This window comes from Caretta caretta, chromosome 6, assembly GCF_965140235.1.
Source record: "Caretta caretta isolate rCarCar2 chromosome 6, rCarCar1.hap1, whole genome shotgun sequence".
In the NCBI taxonomy this organism is placed as follows: domain Eukaryota; kingdom Metazoa; phylum Chordata; order Testudines; family Cheloniidae; genus Caretta; species Caretta caretta.
In genome coordinates this window covers 69576498-69598486 of record NC_134211.1, presented here as the reverse complement: position 1 = coordinate 69598486, position 21989 = coordinate 69576498, and the positions used below count along the sequence as shown (strand labels likewise).

At 46.7% G+C, this 21989-nt stretch overlaps 1 protein-coding gene across 1 annotated transcript in view; it reads right to left on the bottom strand.

The window, feature by feature from the left end:
• Positions 1 to 20879, bottom strand: part of LTK (leukocyte receptor tyrosine kinase) — a 167924-nt gene extending 147045 nt beyond the window's left edge. The window contains exon 1 of the mRNA XM_048853213.2: positions 20773 to 20879. Coding sequence (XP_048709170.1) covers positions 20773 to 20830 — 58 coding nt within the window. The 5' untranslated portion in view covers positions 20831 to 20879. The remainder of the gene's footprint in view (positions 1 to 20772) is intronic.
• Between the last annotated feature and the right edge of the window lie 1110 nt (positions 20880 to 21989).

Here is a 21989-nt window from a genome sequence, read left to right as displayed (position 1 = left end):
GAGCGTGTCCACTTGGTGCTCCATAAAGTTTAAGAGCTGCTCCGTGGCTGGATTCTGGCGCACCGCGTTCTCCTTTTGCTCCTGCTTCTCCATGTCCAGCCATTCCTTCAATTCCTGTTTTTCGGCTGCAGAGTGCATCATAACGTCACGCAGAAAGTCCTCCTTAGTTCTTCATGGCCACTTTCTAATTCTGCACAGCTGTCCAGCCAGCAACAACAAAGAGGGAGGCTGGGCTCCCAAGGTCATCTCTGTGAAGTTTAAATGCAACATTTTACAGAAGCAGTATTGTTTGCAACACACATAACACTGATTCAGTGATTTAAAACTCAGCCAGTATTCACAAACCTGTCACTGACTGGCTGACACCAGGCAAGCACACATGAGCCACAAGACCCCCAAAACGGTGAGTAGCCACAGGTGCAGGGTAAACCAGTGTTCCCAGACCCTACCGTACACTGGGCACATGGCTCTTGGGAAGAGCCAGCATTGTAGGGGGGGCCTGATAATCATTCCTGTCCCCACATTTTCCACAGAACGTGACCATTATGGAAGATATCTCGCTGCTGAGGGTGAGCAGGGAATCAAGGGAGGGTCTTCTCCAAGCCTGCGGCTTCCGCCCTGGCCCTTATGCGACTCGCCTGTGCCCTCCCCACCCCCATGACGGCACAGTGGCATGGGAAAGTTACAGTTAATGGGGCAAGAAACAAAGCAGCTCTGCCAAAGAACCTGCGACAGCAGATTGCCCAGTAACTCCAGGAGAGTTTCCTGGAGATCTCTGAGGCAGATTCCTGTGAAGTGAGGGAGTCAATCAACAGCCTGTTCCACCGCTCAGACTAGGCTTGTGGTGGTACGTGCAGCATACAGACAAGCCTACTTTCTTCAACCCTCCTGCCCCCAACAACTCGCTTCAGCGATTCCCAAAATCAAATCCGGTCACCAGGGGCCTCCTCTCCTGGTTGCACTTCGCCAAGCTCTGACAGCTGTGACTGGCTAGCCTCCTCTGGGGTAGAAAAGAGCTCCTGGCTGCATGCATCTCTGACCTCTGAGTCATCCTCCACATCCTCCTCCAAGATTTCCTCTTCCTGGCTCAGTCCACTCGACTGGCAAGCAAACCAATGAAGTATTCACGGTGGTCTTTGCAGTGGAGGTGGGGTCACCACCGAGTATCGCATCCAGCTCTTTGTAGAACCGGCAGCTAGTGGGCGCAGCACTGGAGCGGTGGTTTGCCTCCCATGCCTTGGGGCAGGCGTTCCGCAGCTCCTTCGCTTTGACCCTGCACTGCAGTGTGTCCCGGTCATGGCCCCTTTCTGTCATGCCTTGTGAAATCTGTCCGGAGGTATCATCATTCCTATGGCTGGAACGCAGCTGGGACTGAACAGCCTCCTCTCCCCAAATGCCGATGAGGTCCAGCAACTCGGCATTGCTCCAAGCAGGGGATCGCCTGGTGCATGGAGCAGGCATGGCCACCTGGAAAGATGCGCTGAGATCACTGCATGCCTCACCGAGCAAAACAGGAAGGGGACTTTCAAGATTCCCAAGGAATTTAAGGGCTGGGGCTCACAATTGGTCACCTGAGGTCAGGGCAGTAGAGTTCAAACCGATGACCAGAGAGGCAAGAACAGGCATTGTGGGACACCTCCCGGAGGCCAGTCGCAGCACTGTAACCGCCAGGGTGTCTACACTGACGCCACAGCGCTGTAGCCCCAGCGCAGAAAGCTGCACGCCTCTCGTCGGAGTTGGTTTCTTTGGTTTTTTTTTTTTTTTTTTTTAAAAGAGCGCTGCAACTGCGCAGTTTCTGCACACTAAGTGGCTTGGCAGTGTGCACACCTCGGGAGTTACAGCGCTCAAAGCTGCTTTACTGCGCAGAAGCTTGCTAGTGTAGACAGGGCTAACTCAGGGTCTGTGTGCTCTATTGGGACCAATGGGAAGCAATCCGCCTGTTCATACTGGTCCTCGATGTTTACAAGCTGAGGGCACTACCCTCACCAAGCTGGGGTTGAGGCACGCCTACAGTACTATGGAAATTCCCAGGATTGAGTGTGCTCCACAGTAGAAACAGAGAATTCTCTTCAAACTTGGAGGGTGATTAGCATGGTGGGGAAAGAATCCTGCGTAAGTCATACTGAGTCACAGAGCCTTAGCCTTAGGGCTTTCTGCACACACCAAAAGGCAGGGATCAAATTGGACTAGCTCATGGCAGCTTGGCATGCTGGTACTTAGTTTGTTAAGAGGCTACTCTCATATGCTCCAGGATCTAAACTTGCATTTAAAAAAAAAAAATGCAATCTCTAGCCCTTGTGATTACAAAGTTAAATTTCAAAATGTGAACCCAAGTCTGCAGGTGGCCTGAAACAATAGCTCCCAGAGGTAAGAATTGCCCCTATTCATTTCAAGTAAGGTATGGACTCTGAAGCTGAATGGTGATCATTTGCATATCAGCCTTGTTGATTATTTCACTCCTGAAGAAACATGCAAGAAAGAGATGACAATCAGCTGACATCACTGCTCACAGAATGTGCAAGATAGATGAGGGACTGTGAACAGTTACACAATCTACTGTGAGTACCATCTTATTTTGACACTTTATGCCCTGCCCACCTGAGAAGCCAAAATCAGTGGGCAGAGTTTGGGACTACCATGCCCCAAATCTGAGATCTCCTGAAAGGAGATATTTGGTGTGAAAACCTTATTCTACTCTTTGAAGGAAATTCTTGGGTGTAACATTTTTTCCTCTGAAGAACCACATCAAGGCCAACACCTATCCCTTCGCCCAAAGGGTACCTTTGAAATTAGGGCTGTCTTCACTCCCCAGGCTGAGAGCCTCAGATTTATTGCCTCTAGTTCCCCCCAACCCAAGGATGAGCTTCAAACTTCAACAAGTTTAACAGTGGATTCCAACAAGATCTCTCTGCATGGACACATGGTGATTGTAATATGATCAACTTCCTTTTGTTCTTTATAACATACACTGCAGCCTGCCTGGGCAATCTGATTCTCACATTCAAACATCTTTATGGAGAGGAATATCTGTGGATAACTCAGTGACCTAGTGAGAAGTGACTGTAAAACTGGACCGCACCAGATCACCAGTGCTGATCCGATCTATACCAAAACATGGGCCCCTCGCTTGTGTCATTTTCCTCGAAGATCCTTGAGTCCATAACACTGAGTACCACATAAAACCCTCAATCCCAGCATGAAATCAGTGAGAGAGCATCAAAGAGCAAGGAACACAGGACGAGTGTCTGTGAGAAACAAAGACTCTTGGGAAACTTTCCCTCTTTCTTTCAGACCATGGCTGAATTGATTATCTCTTAAAAAGCAAAATGGCATCAAAAAGGAAGAATATTGGAAACAAACCCTCCCACCAGCATCGAACAGTTCTATTTGCAGGCACTAGGGAAATGCTGCTGCTAACGGACTGTTTTTCTGGAGGTATTTTGTAACCATGTGCTGCGTAAAGAGAGATACCAAAACACTAAGAGAAAGAGAATTACTTTTCAACTTTCTGAACAGCTCAACTCAGCACTGTTTCTTCCAAGAAAAAAACAAAACAAACAAACCAAACATTTATTAGAGCACAACATTGCAAGGCATGAAACACAGTGGCTACTGCAGTCCAGATTGGTTTCACGGCTGATTCCTCAGCCTCTTAATTGTTTCCTAAGCCTGTTTAGAATCATCAGGATATGAGGACTGACAAGGCAGATCGCATGAGAACACACTCTGTGCTTTGTGGAAACAGCTTGCAAGGAAACTGTCTGAGGCTACCAACTTCTTTACACAGTCAATCAGCTTTCAGTCATTGCTGGCCTGAGCAATGTTTTAAGTGGGCACTTATGTGAGAGGCTGCATATCATATTATTGTTCCCTGCAAAGTGTTGTCCCTTCTCAGACTCTTTTAGCTAGGTCCAGAAAGGTGTCCCCTTCTGGTGAAGATACTCCAGCAATCCCCACTGTGCAGAACTGGACATTTAAAAAGGGTGCCATTGTTTATAAAATGTTCGGGGTATATGACGCTAGAACTTGACAGACTCCTTTGGGCTTAAGTATGAGCTAGCCTATGGGCCCAGGTAATCCATTAGTGAGTGTGTGTTATGGGTCTCCCTCTGTGCTGATCACAGGGGATGAGTTGTTACAGCCCCTGGCTACAGAGACTTGATTCTTTAGCTTAAGCAGTAGCAGCTCATGCTTCTAGGTCTGGAGATCCCCAGGGTGTCGGTCAAGATGGCAGCCATCCCACCCAAACAGGACGGAAAAGATGTGAAGGTTCCTTTTACTCCCCCATGTGGGCTCACCTGCATTGCAGGTCACCGCATGAGGGAGAAACCAGCACTGGCTGCTGCTGCTCCCTATCCCACACAGGTGGGCAGGCTGAGACAGAGTGGGTGGCATAGGTGCCAGAACTAGGGCTGCTGCCTCACCCCCTGGCTTGAAGCAGCTTCCATCCTATACAGGGTTTACAGTTTAGTTCAATGGCTCTCAGCACCCCTGCTATACACATTCTTCCAGCATCCCTGGCGGGTGGAGCCTTGGCTCTGCCTACCAGTGCACCACCCAGCAATAGCAGAGCCAGACAACGGAGGGAAATAAGCTATGCCAGGGGAAGGGCTGGCACAGCTTGCTTCTCCCAGAGGTACAGGGAAAGCAGAGACTAAACTGACTTTGGGTACGTCGGTACGAGGAGCTAGGGATGTAATTCCTCTGCTCACGTCCAGGTATGCTAGCTCTCACCCAGCCCCTGCGAGTCTGAACAGCAGCGTGGCTGCAGCAAGCGCAGGTAGCGGCAGCAGAGGCACGGCTGAGCTGTGCCAAGTACGCGTCCCGCAGTTTCAGGCAGGCTCGTCCTTGGCACGGCTCAGCCATGCTTCCGCTACCCATGCCACCGCGACTACACTTCTGCTATGTATACCTTGCGGGGAGCCGGGGAATCCCACCTCTGGGTGGGAGTGTAGACATAGCCTGAGTCAATTCGGGCCTTGTTCTGCTTCTGGGCAAGACAGCTGTGCGGTGCCACTTCCCACAGGCAGATTACGAAGTGAAAAGGCGTCCACCAGCAAATAGGCATGACGGGGAGGTTTCCTTAACCTGAGAGTCCCAAACTGTTCCCTGTACACACTAGAGAGATGGACATGAATTAGCTGAACAACCATGGCTTCCTTGCCATGCTGGCTTCAGTATAGCTAGTGAGTCTGTCATCTTCCAAACTCCCATGCTTTTTAATCATGTTTGGACTTTGGCTGCTCACTCAACTCCTGGATTTTGCCTCTTCAATCATAACGAATCTGAAACAGGGCTATAATTAGCAAATTAGTGTCTGCAAAGAGAGACCTGGATCCATATTTCAAAGTCAGTGCCTTTGGATACTCTAGCCAAGATCTTCCACTACCCTGGCTATAACCCTTGCTCCAGCATGCTACAGTTCCTGCCAGGGAAAAGGAAGCTGACATAATGCTAACCACTTCCTCATATTGGTCTCTTAGCAGGGCTAACCATGGCCTTCAGCAGGACAAGGGCTTTCCTAGAACACCACAGCTCAAAGCACTGCCATCACCATGTGAGCTTCATCTTAAGCAGCATGAGCTTGCTTATAACACTGTCCTGTAAATGCCAGGTGGGAGTCAAGGACTTTGTACAGCATCTATGAGTGCAATATCCAGGAGCTGGGTACAGTAATTAAAAAGGATAACACATTGCTTGTCTGCAAACAGCCCTGTTGAGGAATGGACTTACAGCTGCGTATGGCATAACATGTTCTTGACTTCCAGCACTCACTGCCGACAGCCACTGTGGGGATCTTCCTGTTCTCATGACTTGCCACCCACCCCCCCACCCGGGTCACACATAGTCCCTGCCTGCCAGCATAAAAGACTGTCTAATAAACTAGACATCACTCTTCACACCTACCCAGGCTCACTCCTCTGCAGACTCCTCACCTCTTCCCAGGTTCTGAAGGCTTATCCTCCCTCCCTTGTGCAGAGCAAAACCTACCAGGGCTCTCTCCCTGGAGGCCTGGCTCCAAACTCAGTCATCCTTCTCCCACTTGTGTCATGGTGTTTCCACACCACCACCTCCAGTGGACCAGTAGGGAAATCCAGGCTCTCCCTCTTCTCGGGATTCCAGTCCAGACTCTGTGGCGAGCAGCTAAGGCCTGCTCCCTCAGACTTCTTCCTGCCTCAGCCTTCCTTCAGGCTCTTTCCCTCAGTCTCGCCCTGCAGTTACTGTACATCTGTATCTCCAGGGCTTTCCTGCATTCTCTAACAAGCACAGATGGACTGTGGAGCTGTTCTCTTCTCTCACTGGGCCTTCTTCTCTGTTTGCTCACCACCCAGCTGGGTTTCATCTTCAGTTGGGCCGGGGCAACCAGATGCACTAATTGCTCTCTGGCTCCAGTTACCTCTTTCATCAGCTGTGAGGACATACCCGTCACAAGACCATTAACTCCTCTCTCCACAGGCCAGAAAGAACATTATGAAAGATGTAGGGGACAGGCATTTGGGGGGATGGGAACAGTTTGAAGGAGGTCATTTTTTTATTTGAGGAAGGGATGTTTGCGTATTTGAAGCATCCTTTGTTTAGGAACAGCCTTTGCCAAGAGGTGCAATGTGTGTGGTTCACCAGAAGAGCCATTGGCTCAGCCTGGTCACCTCTGGGGAAGTGGGGGAGGGGGAAAGGGAATGCCACAGCTAGTGCTTAAAGCTCACAGGTGGGATTACTGAGGGGTGCCGAGCTTCTATCAGAGCTCCAGTCTCTGACAGCTCCCAGAGCTCCATTTCACTCCCCTTTGGGCAGCCACCGCCTGCTTATTGGCCCATCCACCTATCCATCACATGCACAGGAGGGCCTTTGTCTCTGGGGAGCAGCAGATGTGGTAGCGATACAATTTAGAACCTGGGGAGGGGCAGGGAGAAGTCATGAGGGGACGTGGACAAGCCACAGGGAGCCTAGACCCTCCCCTGCTGGTTACCTAGCATCTAGTAGGGACAGGCTGTGAGCCAGACCAGCAGGAAGGGACAGAGCAAGGATGGAAGGGCAGAGGCAGCATACCTAGGACAGCCCCCACCCATCCCCACTGACTGTCACTGCACCCCCAGCCCCAGAGACTCCCAACCCCACTGAACCTCAGTCTCCAGAGACACCAACCTCACTGAATTTTACTGCACCTGCCAGGCCCCCTATACCCAAAGAGTCCCCACAACCCCACTGTATCTCATGGCATCCCCTAGGCCCCTACCCCTGAACTCCCAGGATGTATTTCATTTTTAAAATTTGTACAAGGCCTGTTGCCTCATTTAAAAACAAGTAGAACTTAAATGTGTTTATGTAATATATGTATACAAGAAATTATGAATTGTCTGCAAAGAGTACATGAAAATTTACTTCAGCTTCCCTACCTTTTCAGACCACTTCAAGCACCGGTCGTGGCCAAGAGTTCTCTTTAGAAATGCCCATTCCTTGGTACCCAAAAGAGTAACAGTAATAATATCCTTGTGGATCAGTCTATTTCAGGAGGGTTGTAGAGACAGCAATAGTTCTTGAGGTCACCAGGTCTCTGTCCATGACTGCTTCATAGCTCAACTAGGATCGTAAAGTGAATCTGAAGTTTGCTGGAAAGTCCGTTCACATCTCAGACATTGGTGTGATATGCTTCTGCTGACGTGTCCCTGTCAGGTGGCAAGCTACAGCATGCTAGTCCGGATGAAGCTTCCATGTGGCTTTTCAATCAGACTTATTTGGAGTGCCCTGCTATAATCCAGCCTGGAGCAGAAAAAGGCATCACTTTCGTGGCCAGGTCTGTCTGTGAGAAAGGGACACAGTTTCTATGCCAACTGAAGTGGCCAAATGCCCAGTACTGTGATCATCTGCACAGCAGTGCCTTGTCAATCCCAGGTGAGTCAAACACTAGGATCTTCCTCACAACATGAGCTGGAATCTCACTGTAAGCTTCCCCAGAGGAGGGCCCTTAACAGTGCCAGCCAAAACTCCAGCAATATGTGCTCCCATCCATAATATCCAGCTGAGACTCCCAATGTGGGCTTCCTAACAGCTGTGCCGGTCGATGCCAGCTGGATTCCAGTGCAGTAAAACAATCAAACAAGCACTCAGAGGAGACTAAGAAGCTGGAATGTAAAAACTGAACAAAATTTTCAGCAGGGAGTTTAACAATTTGGCAGCCAAGATTTCAACTTCTCCCTTGCATCACAGCTAGAGTCCTGTGCTGGCATAAGCAGTGTCTGCAAACATTCACACACTGAGCAGATTGTACCCTTTTATAAATACATTGTTTTTCTTTTTGCTGCCAAGAATCTGGGCTTAAATTTAAAGGCATGAAGACACTAAGTAATTGCCTTGCTTTCTTTTAAAGATCCAGCCATGATTGCGTGAAGCAAGAGGGAGAAAAGGTGTGTGCCCTCACACATGTACTGAGGAAGTGTGGTGATAACTGGGCATGGGCACATAAGCTTAACCATTGAAGACTTGCAAGATACTCCTGTGCACCATGTTACAGAAACACCAAACTAGCAGTGGGAGAACAGGCTACAGCAGAAGGCAAAAAGCAGGGTGCAGGGGGAGTAGGTAGAGCAGTAGAGCCATGTGCTGCAGCGTGGGACAGAGCAGAGGTTTAGTAGAAGGGTTCCAAGACCCAACACTGAATTCACTGAAGAATGATAATGATTCCCAGCTTTTGGCTCTCTCCCCAGAGCAGGGTGCTTCCTTAAAGGAGCAGCAATCAGCACTGACAAAACACCTGTCTTTTTGAAAGGGCATCCAGTGCTATTTTACCTAGAAGCCCATCCCTAGCAGCTGTATTCTCCCTCTTACTCTTCCTGCTGCTAAACTTTGTGTAAATCCCTGTGCCTCCAGATGAAACTGTATCCTGAAGTTTAATGGAAAGTCAGATGGCAGAGATAGGCAGAACTGGCATAGAAAGTGTCATGTCACCACTGAAATGGGTGTAGATTCCACCACTGCTTACATCTGCTATCCTGAAGGCACAGCATGCAACAGGGTGTGTCATGAGATAGCAAAACACACTTTGGCTATGTGGAGAGCGAGTCTTTAAAGAGATGCTTTATTGCCTTCGCAGGTGCAACAGGGGGGATTTGTTTGAAAGCCTGTACCAGTAACAGAAGGTACATGGTGAAATAAGAATGACGAATACACATTTTAAAGTAAAATATTCCAATATCTGCCTGAATTTGAGTTCAGGATTCTGGGTTACTTTTGCAAGAGATAATAGAGCACAGTACAGGGGTGGCCAACCTGTGGCTCCGGAGCCACATATATTAACTCTTCAGAAGTTAACATGTGGCTACTTGTACAGGCACCAACTCCAGGGCTGGAGCTACAGGCGCCAATGTTCCAATGTGCCGGGGGGGCTCACTGCTCAACCCCTGGCTCTGCCACAGCCCTGCCCCCACTCCACCCCTGAGCCTGCCACGATTTGCTCTTTCCCCCTCCCCCCGCAGAGCCTCCTGCATGCCACAAAACAGCTGATCGGGAGGCACAGGGAGAGAGAGGGAGGCACTGATCAGTGGGGCTGCCGGTGGGTGGGAGGTGCTGGGAGCGGAGCTGATGGGGGGCTGACGACGTATTACTGCGGCTCTTTGGCAATGTACATTGGTAAATTCTGGCCCCTTCTCAGGCTCAGATTGGCCGCCCCGGCATAGTATATAAAATATATAACAAGTAATAATGATGCTGTGCACTGTATATTGCACCTGTTTTGGAGGATCAGAAAGTTCTTCACAAACATTAAGGATTTAAGGCTCAGATCACCCTCAGTGGTAGATGGTACTGTCCCTATTTTACAGATTGGGAAACGGAGGCACCGAGGTTAAGTGACTTGCCCAAAATCAGACAGCAAGTCAGGGGCAGAACTGGGAACAGATTCCAGGAATTCTGACTCCCACTCCCCTGTTCTAAATGTTAGATAGTGCTGCTTCCCAGTTCACCTGCTCTGCTTTAAGTATTGTCAACAAGGAAAGGCTGATTTTAAAGTGTTCCCTGCATGTGCTTTTAGTAACACTGTATGGTTAGTAAAACTGAAAGTATTACAATCACCTCCGTGCTGCCAACTCTCACGATTCTCTCACTGGTCTCATGACATTTGATGTTTTTCTTAGAGGCCCAGCTCCTGGAGTCAGGTGATTACATGAAAATCACAGCCCTCATTTAAAAAAAAAGTTTCAGGGCTTCGGAGTTGTAGAGAAAAGTTTGAAAACAAAAACTGTAAAGGCTCAAAAACCAGAAAGCACATAAAAAGAACACAATTTTTTAATCTCATGATTTTCAAGTCCATCTCATGACTTTTGGGGGGCAGGTGGTGGGTGGAGGAACTGGCTTATGACCTCTTGATGCTTGCGGGCTGGCCAGTACTGCTTTTCCATCACCATTTATGCTACTTATTTACCCTTTGCATTTCACTCAGCTCATCAAGAGAAACTAAGTCATTCTTCCGTTCCACTTCCTGCTTCTAGTGAGCTTCACTTCCTAGTTCTCAAACACTAGCCTAATCCTTTGGAATTGGGGTTGCTAGAAAGGAATATTTAAGGGTTTTGTTTTTTTAATATGGTTGACATGTTTTTCAAAAATCATGAAAACATTTCTGTGAACAGTCTATAAAACCTTTTGTTTACAAAAGGTAAGCCTAGGCCCTAAACTATTTGGCTGCCTCTCTTTAGGGAGCTAAATCTAGTCCTGCCCTTTTTCCTCTTCAGAACAACTTCAGTCCACTCCCCAGCTGTATAAAGGTTTCTTTACTCAGCCAAAGGCCCTTCCGTGGCTTGATCAAATCTGAAAGCAGCTGCCTATTTCAGCCATGGGGCTAAAAGGAAAGTGATTTCTTATTTTAGGGCTCTATGGTGAACCAACTGTTTCTCTGTATTTCTTTAAAATTAATTAAAATCCAGTATAAACTTAAAGGTGAAGGGCCTGATTTTCCACCCACTGAAGCTGATGGGAGTTTTGCTATCAACTTCCATGGAAACCAGTTCAGGTCCCAATAGTAAGAAAAATATCTACTGCTGGCTTTTTAAATTGTCTTTGTGATGTTACAAATTGAAGTTGGGAGGTTAGTGTGCTTGTCAGCAAGTTTCATATCTGGCATTTGTTTCCCCACAGTGGAATGGAATTGGAATAGCCAACTGGGCACTTCTTTTTTCCTCCTATCCTAGAGTTTGGTGAACCTGTTCATGAAAAATAAGAGTCACACCCTTCCCATGTCATCTGACATGTCCCAAAGCAAATGTGATCTGAACCACTGCTAAGATTTTTGAAGCGTTTGAATAACCCTTTCATTTTCATACTCTTTTAAAATGTCCAAACTCTGGCTGGGACCAAAATCAGAAGAATTCCACTAAAAAGATGCTTCTTGGGTCATTTCTGGCTGCAATCACCCAGGGAAGTCCTGGAGATCTGATGAGGAAGCCCATTTTCAGATTTCCAGTCAGTTTCGCAGAGTCAAAAAGGTTCAAGTAGTTCTAAGCATCTGAATGTTTGAGAGTTTAACTGAACGTAGCCTGAACTTTAAACCTCTTCATATTCACTCACCACTAATCTTACCCTCATGATCCCTAAAAAGTCCAATGGAAAAGTCAGCAATTCTACATTTTAACGTCTACGTTTACGGGGGGGGGGGGGTAGGAGAGAGAAGATATCCTACCACACTGTCTGCAAATAAATGACAAACATTGGAAGCCTCATTTTCTTGGCTATTACTTCTGCTCAATCCTTGTAACAGTCAACATGGTGGTGTTCCTTCAGTAATTATCAGTATCTACTAGTAATGCTGTAAGGGATGTAACTCCTACTGCATATACACTGAAACAGGAATACATGATACTTCTACTGAGGCTTAGTAACAAACAGGAAGGACTAATATAGTCATAAATGTTACTAAAATTGATAGTTGGCTAATGTTGATACAGTCACAAATGGTATTCATGTCAGTAGCTATGAAACAGTAAGGTGGATGTAACCATTTCTGATATTAACATGAATGTTATCAGGGTGACCAGATGTCCCGATTTTACAGGGACAGTCCTGATATTCAAGGCTTTTTCTTATATAGGGGCCTATTACCCCCCCCCCCCCCCAGTCCCGATTTTTCACACTTGCTATCTGGTCACCCTAAACATTACTCACATCTGTACTCAAGTAATAATGAGCTGATTTTTCAAAATATTGTTGTTAACTGTATATGTTGAGTTTTCTGAGTCTTAGAGATTTTGGAGGGAAAATATGAAACAAGAAATAAATGATTTCCTATAAATTCCCTCCACATCTTTTCAGCTCCCAATACCAGTGCAGAAATGAGATCCAAAAGAAGTTGGCAGTTTTATAAAAAATTAAACAGATTTTGTTTTCCACATTGACCTGGAAAAGACAGGACTATTTTGGGATTGCAGTGGAAAAACTGCCCCCGATTTCTCAGACAAAGAAAATGAACAGCATATGAAAGACAAAAACAAGTAACTGAACAGAAAGTATTTTCTAAGAGCCTTGAAGCATCAAGAACAGCATGGAAAGGAAAGGGTGAGTGTGTGTGTACTGGTAGGAGGAAGTGAATGAATTACAGCTCTTGATTCGGTGCTAAGAGCTGAATTTTCATTACACTGAGGATTTTAAGACTACCTGGACAGCCAAGGCACCAGTCTGCAAAAATAATAAATGCAAAAATTATACCAAGAGGCTAATTTTGAGGCTGGTAGGGAGAGACATTCAAATCTTCCCTCTGTACCCATTACTCCAGAGAGTCTGAAATGTCTGTAGCCAGAACTTTCCCCCTCCCCCCTTTCTATTTTGAGGTGAATTGGACAAACCCTTTCTGAAATATCAGACACAGAAAAATTAGAACGACTTTTTTGGGAAAATTCTCATAACACTTTTTGTTCACTTATAATTAGAGCTGGGGAATGTTTTCATTTCTTTTTTTTCTGAAGAATGCATATTTTGGCTGAACAAAACTATTCATGACTTTGTTCCTGGAAGTGGAGTTGGGTCTCATGAGTGAGTGAAAGCAGGGGCTGAGAGTGAGGATTCCTGTATTCTATTCCCGGTCCTGGGAGTGGAGTGGGATGCATTGAATGAGAGAAGGTAGAGGTGGATTCCTAGATTCCAAAGCCAGGCGAGCCCATTGTGATCATCTAGTCTGACCTCCTGTATAACACAGGCCATGGAACTTCTCCAAAATAATTCCCAGAACAGATCTTTTAGAAAAACATCCAATCTTGATTTACAAGTTCTCAGTGATGGAGACTCCACCACAATCCTTGGTCAACAATTCCAAACATTTGTTGCCGGGTGTGAATATTGCATCATGGTTTGTAGACTTTAGGATCCAATATAACTTCTTAAAATCTATAGCTGAAATGCCAATCTTTATGCCAGTTCCTGATCTGAAATTTTAAATGCTGCTCAAGCTCCTATGGTGATTACAAACCCACAGTTTTGCAGAGCTTATGAAACATGTGAAGCAATTCTGAAAGGTTTCTAAAGCATTAAAGTGTTCATGTGGTGAATTTCGTGCTTTAAAAAGGTTACAAATGCAGAGACATGGATTCCCTAAACCAATAACGCACATCCAAAGTCAGAGGACAAATCTTAAAGTACCTTTAAAAAAAGCCTAAGGAATTTCCAAGAAAGAAATTTGTTAAACTTATATTACAGTAACAAATCTGCATTAACCACTTGGGGGGTAGGGGGGAGACCTAAAAAATGTATGTGAAAAATTAAGGAAAACCACAAAGAATGGAAATCTTGGAAAAACAAAGTTAAAATAACTACAACGAAAACAAACCCAGGAAAGGATGGAATTGCAAAGTCAAGGTACTCAAACATCCTCAACTAAATCATGGGACAGTTATGCCCACACAATATTCATTTTCAACATAGACAGCATAAGCTGTGTTAGTCTAACCCCTGGTACTCTGTACCTTACTCAGTATACTAGTCAATGCATCGCCCATCATGTGTGTGTATGCAAACTATACTATCAGAGGCTGTTCTCCTTAATGAGAGGAATGCAAACATCTCACTTTTTACATATTAACACACACTGAAAACCCATCCAGCCCCATCCCAATTTACCAATCTCATTCCCTTCTGCCAGGCGGCAAGAATTTTACCATTTCAAATTCTTAATATAAAACAGTGGATCTGTGGATATCTTAAGCCGCATATACCCTCAGACTTGTTCTCTATATTCTGATACACATACTATGCTACAACTATGTAGATGAATACCTATAAATAGGCATAATTCCTGGGGGGAAATGCCAAGGGATTTCAGACACTGACTAGCTGTAAATCTGTGGTGCTTATGACAGATATGGATCTACCTCTACATGGAAGCTGAGTCAGGATGTGGGAACATAAGAGTCCCAGGGTGTTTGAGTTACTTCAGTTCTGTATTTCCATGTTTCCCCTACTTTTAAAAAATTATTAACCTTAACTCTGAATGTCCTTTTCTAATAGATGCATTTATTATTATTTGTTACAATCTAGGACATTGAGGTTTCTTTCCCTTAAGTAAAGCTGGTTGGAAACTTTACATCCACATTTTTTAATGAAAAGTGGGGGAAATATATTGACAAAAAATGGTTGTGAAGAGTTTCATGTTTTTCAACCAACTACCTTCAAGATTCAAATAGAGAATCACTACCAACTCCTTAATGGAGTTTTATTTGGCCTGGAAATTCAATAGACACAAATCAGAGCTCTTCTCTTATTCCAGTGTCTATCAGAGAGTTCCCTTCTCGCTTATTGAACAGCCACCTCCATCTCCCTTAATTCTACACTAAGCCAATGTTATTTCCCTCTCTGTTACCCATTACTCATTATGGATCTGATGATGACAAATTACAGCCCTGAATAGGGAGCATCATGGAGTCTCACTAACCCAGGGCATGGCACCCACTAGGAAGTACACTCCACCCTGCAGTCAGCCAATTCCATTATACTGTGCAAGGCTCTGGTCCCACCTCCATTGTCTCTTTTTCAAAGGCATATGTAGGCACTAATCCTAGGCTTGGACTGTGACGGACCCCTGTGCATGGGGCAGAGAAAGCTCCTTGCACCCTCATCCAGTATGGACCCTCAAAGGTGCTGGTCACAGTCTGGCTATCTGGCTTTGAATTCCCCTCCAGCCCAAACAGCCAAGTGTCATATCTGCTGTCACACATCTCTCATAAGAGATCTAAGTTTTCTGCTGTTCCACACAGCCTGCTGTCGTACCTATTACCTATCTGATGCTTTGTACACAAGGATTCCTTTCCATCTTTTGTTTCTCTGCACCAACAGGTTCTGTCACACCAAAAGTGAACCCAGTGCTGTAATGTGGGAGAGGAGACAGGAAGGGGAGCAAGTAAGAGAGGAATTTCCAGAGGATGAACTGTGCTCAGATGCAGGGAAGGGCTGTGAGCCTGGTCTAGTTCAACAACTTCCACCCCACCATTAACCTCAGCCTGGACCAGTCCACACAAGAGATCCACTTCCTGGACACTACAGTGCAAATAAGCGATGGTCACATAAACACCATCCTATACCGGAAACATACTGACCATTATACTTACCGACATGCCTCCAGCTTTCATCCAGACCACATCACACAATCCATTGTCTACAGCCAAGCCCTAAGATACAACCGCATTTGCTCCAACCCCTCAGACAGAGGCAAACACCTACAAGAGCTCTATCAAGCATTCTTACAACTACAGTATGCACCTGCTGGAGTGAAGAAACAGATTGACAGAGCCAGAAGGGTACCCAGAAGTCACCTACTACAGGACAGGCCCAACAAAGAAAATAACAGAACACCACTAGCCATCACCTACAGCCCCCAACTAAAACCTCTCCAGCGCATCATCAAGGATCTACAACCTATCCTGGAAGACGATCCCTCACTCTCTCAGACTTTGGGAGACAGGCCAGTCCTCGCTTACAGACACCCCCCAAACCTGAAGCAAATACTCACCAGCAAGTACACACCACACAACAGAAACACTAGCCCAGGAACCTATCCCTGCAACAAACCCTGTTGCCAACTCTGTCCGCATATCTATTCAAGGGACACCATCATAGGCCCTAACCACATCAGCAACACCATCAGGGGCTCGTTCACCTGCACATCTACCAATGTGATATATGTCATGTGCCAGCAATGCCCCTCTGCCATGTACATTGGCCAAACTAAACAGTCTCTATGCAAAAGAATAAATGGACACAAATCTGACATCAAGAACTGTAACATTCAAAAACCAGAAGAAGAGCACTTCAATCTCCTTGGACACTCAATAACAGACTTAAGTAGCCATTCTTCAACAAAAAACCCTTCAAAAACAGACTTCAACGAGAAACCACAGAACTGGAATTAATTTGCAAACTTGACACCATCAAATTAGGACTGAATAAAGACTGGGAGCTGCTGGGTCACTATAAAAAGTAGTTTTCCCAGTGTTGATATTCACCCCTTCTTGTCAACTGTTGTGAATGGGCCACATCCACCCTGATTAATTGGCCTCGTTAGCATTGACCCCCCCCCCACTTGGTAAGACAACTCCCAGCTTTTCATGTGCTGTATATTTATACCTACCTACTGTATTTTTCACTCCATGCATCTGATGAAGTGCATCATAGCCCATGAAAGCTTATGTCCAAAAACATTTGTTAGTCTAAGGTGCCACAAGGACTCCTCGTTGTTTTTGCCAATACAGACCAACAGGGCTGCCCTTCTGAAACCTGGTCTAGTTCAGTAATCAGTGTGATTGTTTTCCTGCTGCGATTCGGGCTCTTGGGTCAGGAATCACAGCTGTGCTAAGAAGGTTTTAGTTTTGGATCAAGGGTCTTTAAATATCTAGGGCCAGATTCTCAGTTGGTATAAGTCAGTGTAACTCCACTCAAGTCAATGGAGCTACATCAGATCAAAATTTAGCCTCTAATTTCCCCTCTGTTTATTTCTGTTTCTAGGAAGCTTATCTGTCTCCTCTCCCTCACTCACTTTTTTCTGTCTTTCACTGAAAGTTTAAGGAGAGTTCAAGTTATCTTTGTTTCTATTACTATTTTTCTGGGGCCAGAAGGAATGTTGCCATGATCCAGCATGGAATTACAAGCAGGAGTTTTCCTTCCAGGAAAGGAAACAACCACTATCATCATTGCTACACACCCCTACAATCTGAAGACAAGCATTTGTACACAAATGCACCTACATAGTACAGGATAGAGCACATCTAAACAGGTAGTCACACACACAGCATGTAGATGCACATACATATACAAGTACACCATGCATAACTAGGCACATATACAAACAGCTTGCAAACACACACACTTACATACATACAGTATGCAGTTAGGGAGATGTCACTGAACTAGTACATCCATTGCTCTGACTGAATCTCCCCATTTCTAAGTGGGCCGCAAGCACAGTGTTGTAGCAATGTAATGAACAGAGGAGCATGGACAAATGGTTGGACTTTACCTCCCATGGTTGTCAAAGGACCATGTCTTCCAGGTCAGAAGACAGACTTTAAAATAACAGTGCATGTGAGCCCTTGCTTTGTTCCACCCTCCTTCCAGCCTTTGTTTGCATGATGTGTCCTCCCTGCATAAGAGGCTGAAAATCCCCAGTTTTCATGCCTTCCCGAGTTTCCCCTGAAAACAGAATTCCTCTCCAGTTAGCCTGACCTGTTCCATTGTACTTTAAAGATTCCCTCTACTTCCCCAATTTTCATGCCTAAAAATCTGTTCCTTTCATTTCAAGGCATCCCCAACTGGCACTCTCCCTCAACTGCTTAACCTTCAGTGCTGGTAGCAGTGCCTGGTACCATGCACCCCAAGGTGGACATCATATCCAGAGACAGGCTGCTATTTAGTAAGGGAGCTTGAATCCTCCTCCAACAGTTTTCAAGGATCACTTGGTGCTGTCCTGGCCTGGGACTAGTAGAGTGGTCTAATGAAACCACAAACCTGTCTTTGTGACAGGTAGCACAAAAGAGACTGAGGGGCTAATAAAAGGAAGGCTATCCCACAATAGGAAGGAGAAGGGGTTACCTCATCTCACTCCACTCATAGTATGTTCACCTCCACATAGACGAAGGGAAGGAAAGAGACACCTAAATGCCTGGATGCCTCAGACGTCAGAGAAAGGACTTATCTCTGTGAGAAAGTTACACTGGTTTAATCTCAGGTGCTAAAACTTGTTCTCAAGCGACTTAAGCAAAACTGAAATAAGCCACTCAAACTGAAATAAGAGGTTTGCACTGATTTAAGGAAACTTGTTTTAATTCCCACATTAAGTTAAACCAGTGAAACTTTCTTGTTTAGACAAACCCAGAGACAGCACGAAAAGCTCCCTGGCTGCTACCAGCAGAAGGTTACTAAGAAATTAAAGTTGATAGGAGATACCTAGTAACAGCACATCCTTAATTCCAATACTGCTCTCATGTTGCACAAGTCAAAAGTGACTAGACAGGTTACTCTGAAACTCTTCCCCCAAGAAAACTTCTCTCGCCTAAGATGAAGCTTGAAAAATCCCATCCCATAACAATCGCACAGCAGACAATAGAAAGGGCTGAAAACAGATGTTTGAACAGAAGAGTTCTCACAACCTTAGCTGTAGAGTGGTGGCCATAACCAGTAAGCCACCACTCGCTTCTCCAGCACTAAAATCACTGTGTGGTGCATGGTATAGTCATGAACAAACAGTGTGTTAGAAATGGGAGGCTCCGCTAGGGCATATGTTTGTCTATAATTCTGTTGACAGGGCATTTAAGCTTTCTATCAAGAGAGCGCATCAGCACCCAGTCTTCCTTAGGGGATTGGCCTTCATGGAATTCCAAGGGGAAACCTGCTAAAAGGGAGGATTCAGAACAACATGGATGATGCAAAACTAGGCTCTTTTCTAGGCAATCATTCTCTGTCTGGTTTCCCCTTGCCCTCCCCAGCAGTGTTTTGGGGCTATAGCCTCCACTTTGGCCGCTGAAGAGGCAGCATAGGTCTCTTCCCCCCACGGTCTGGCTAACGCATCTCCCCAGCAACACCCTGGTTTGGGCTTCTTTCCTCCATATGATTTTCTGGGCTTTTTTGTAGGTTTTTGGTCCCCCCCTCTTCCCTCAATAAGCACCAGCACTTTGAAAGTTTGACCCAGCAGAAGAGAGGGACACTGGTATAGCCCATTCAGGGCACGGCCCACAAGGAATGTGCATTTCACCAGGCAGAAAGCAGGAGATCAGTGTGGGGCTGGAGCTATCGTCACTGCCAGGGCTTAGGGCAGTTAAATCCAGCAGGAAACAAATGGCCATGAACAGCCCGATCCTGCTTCTATGGAAGTCATCAGCAAAACTCCCCTTGACTCCCTCAGGAGCAGGCCCTAAAAGAAATGAATGCTGAGTCTCAGGATCTTCCTTCTCCAAGGCAGATTACGCCCTTTTGAAGCCCATCAAAGCAGCTAAGGGGGTTAAACCTCTCTGTGCCCCTGTCACTTCTTGGACAATTGAGAATATTTTTGGCATATGGCAGGTCAGAGCTTGCAAACTATATATTTGTTTTCCTTTATCTCCTTACTTGTGCCCTCTAAAACACATCTTCCTTATCCGCCTCTTTCGAGGACAGCCACCCTTCAAATGATGTGCCCGCCAACAGCCACTATAAGAAAACCTAAGTATAATCTCATCACAGAGAACAGTTTGAAAACCACTCCACCAAAAGCGGAGACTGAAACAAGAGTCAATGGCTCTGAATCAGACCCTGGGCAACCAAAGAACCGGGGGCTCTCCGAAGAAGAGGGAAACAGACAGCAGCTCTGCTTACAAGGGGTGTGCCAACTTCTAGTGTCTTCCCAATGGGAACAACACAGCCAGAAACAACAGATATGGATGGCCCGGCCCAGGCTTTGTAAGCAGAAGTCTCCATAAATGCTGAAACCTGCTCCCAAGCTGCTGGCCTGGAATGGCCCCACGCAAATAAAAATGCAACATCCTTTTAGCACTTAGCCAGAGCTAGCAAAGACCTACGCCAGCCCCTGCAGGAGCTAGACAATAGCCCCCCCAGGGGAAGGCAGATCAGGTACTAGACTGAGGGTAAGCAGCACTACTTCGCTTGACAGCAGCCCCAGCCACCAGGCGCCGTCCCCAGTTGCATTCCTGGCAGTGTCCCCGGCACCGCGTGAATGCGGGGCGCCTTGGCAGGCGCCCGGAGGAGCCTTTTCCTTCCAGGCTCTCGTGGCGCGGCGCGGCAGTGTTAGCAATGAACCTGCGAAGAGGCAGCTCCCCACCCTGCTCTCCTGGCAGCTCCCCTCCTACCCTGCTCGGGTCCCTCCTGCGGCCGCTCGGCACCGGAACAGGGACTCCCTGCGAAACTCAGCCTGAGCACCGCGGCGCGTGGGGACCCAGCTTCGCACCCCGAACCGCTCCCGTCTACACCGCATCGCCCCGAGCTGTGCCCTGGCCCCCCCAGCCCAGCCTCTCCCTGCGCCCTGGAGACACCTCTCCTTCCGGGGCCAGTGGAAGGGGCGCTCTTCATTTCACCTCCCTCAGCCGCAGCCCTTCTCAAACTCCCCCCCCCCCCCGGCATTTCAGTAGCTAGCCATCAGGAGCGATCTACTGGGAGAGAGGTTTGGCACCGTCGGCTTCTTTTTCCTTTTTGTCTCCTCCCCCCGGCTAAAAGTTAACAGAAAACGGGGACAGGAAATAAGAGACTTGGTGTCGGGGGGCGGGGGGTGAGAGGGCCTCGGTCTGTGCGGCCAGGGGGTGAAAAAGAAGTTACTCCACTCACCCAGCGTGGAGAGCCGCAGCAGCTGGAGAGGGCTGGCCAGGTGCGGGAGACAAGCCATGGCTCTGCTGGGTCCCGGGGGCTTCTCCCCGCGCTGACCGCTCTCTCCGGCTCCACAGAAGCTCTGCTGTTAAGGCTGGGGCTCTTGCTGGCTTATAGAAGGATTCCCACCCCCTGCTCAAGAAGGTTCTCATGGGTCCTAAAACCCTCACTGTTCCCCTCACCCCAGTACGTTCAGCTACTGCGGGGGGCAGCGAATCCAAGAAGCAGAGCTCACATCAGTTATTAACGCACCCCTGAATACATTTTGTAAACACTAGCATGCCGTTGGAAGAGCTGGATTCAGTGTCTTTTTAGGCGTTTCCCCTCTCCTAATCGGTCTCATCCTGCAGTTGCCTTGATGGAACTGCTCCATTCCCCTCACCCCAACGCGCACACAGTTTGTGGACCAAATTCAGGTGATATGTAAGGTGTGTGTAAAATAGATTCCCCTAGGCATGAGTCTCCTCTGGCTGACACTGGTATGCTAGGGGAATCAGATCTCCTTACACTAATTTAGATTTCCTTACACTCAGCTAGACTTCCCTAGATCCACTTACACCCATTTACATCTAACTTGGGTTAGATAGAGCAGGAGGTACAGGTTACAGTAGGGTGTATGTTGCTTTAGCTTCCACCTTCTGATACCCTCTGTGTAGGTGCTTTACTTATTAACTTCTTGTTTCCCTCTGGCTCCTCATGCGTGAGTTACATCAATTTACACTCCCTTAGATACACTTATATTCAGAGGGACCTAATTCAGAGGGATGAAATCATAGAAATGTAGAGCTGGAAGGGACCTCAAGAGATCCTCTAGTCCAGCCCCTTGCACTGAGGCAGGACCAAGTAAACCAAAACCATCCCCGACAGGTGTTTGTCTAACCTGTTCTTAAAAGCCTCCAATGATATGGATGTCTATGTGTAAAAGGCAGATACGAGTTACACAGTGGTAAGTACTTTCAACTACCTGAAAGGGGGTTCCAAAGAGGATGGCTCTAGACTGTTCTCAATGGTAGCAGATGACAGAACGAGGAGTAATGGTCTCAAGTTGCAGTGGGGGAGGTTTAGATTGGATATTAGGAAAAACTTTTTCACTAAGAGGGTGGTGAAACACTGGAATGCGTTACCTAGGGAGGTGGTAGAATCTCCTTCCTTAGATGTTTTTAAGGTCAGGCTTGACA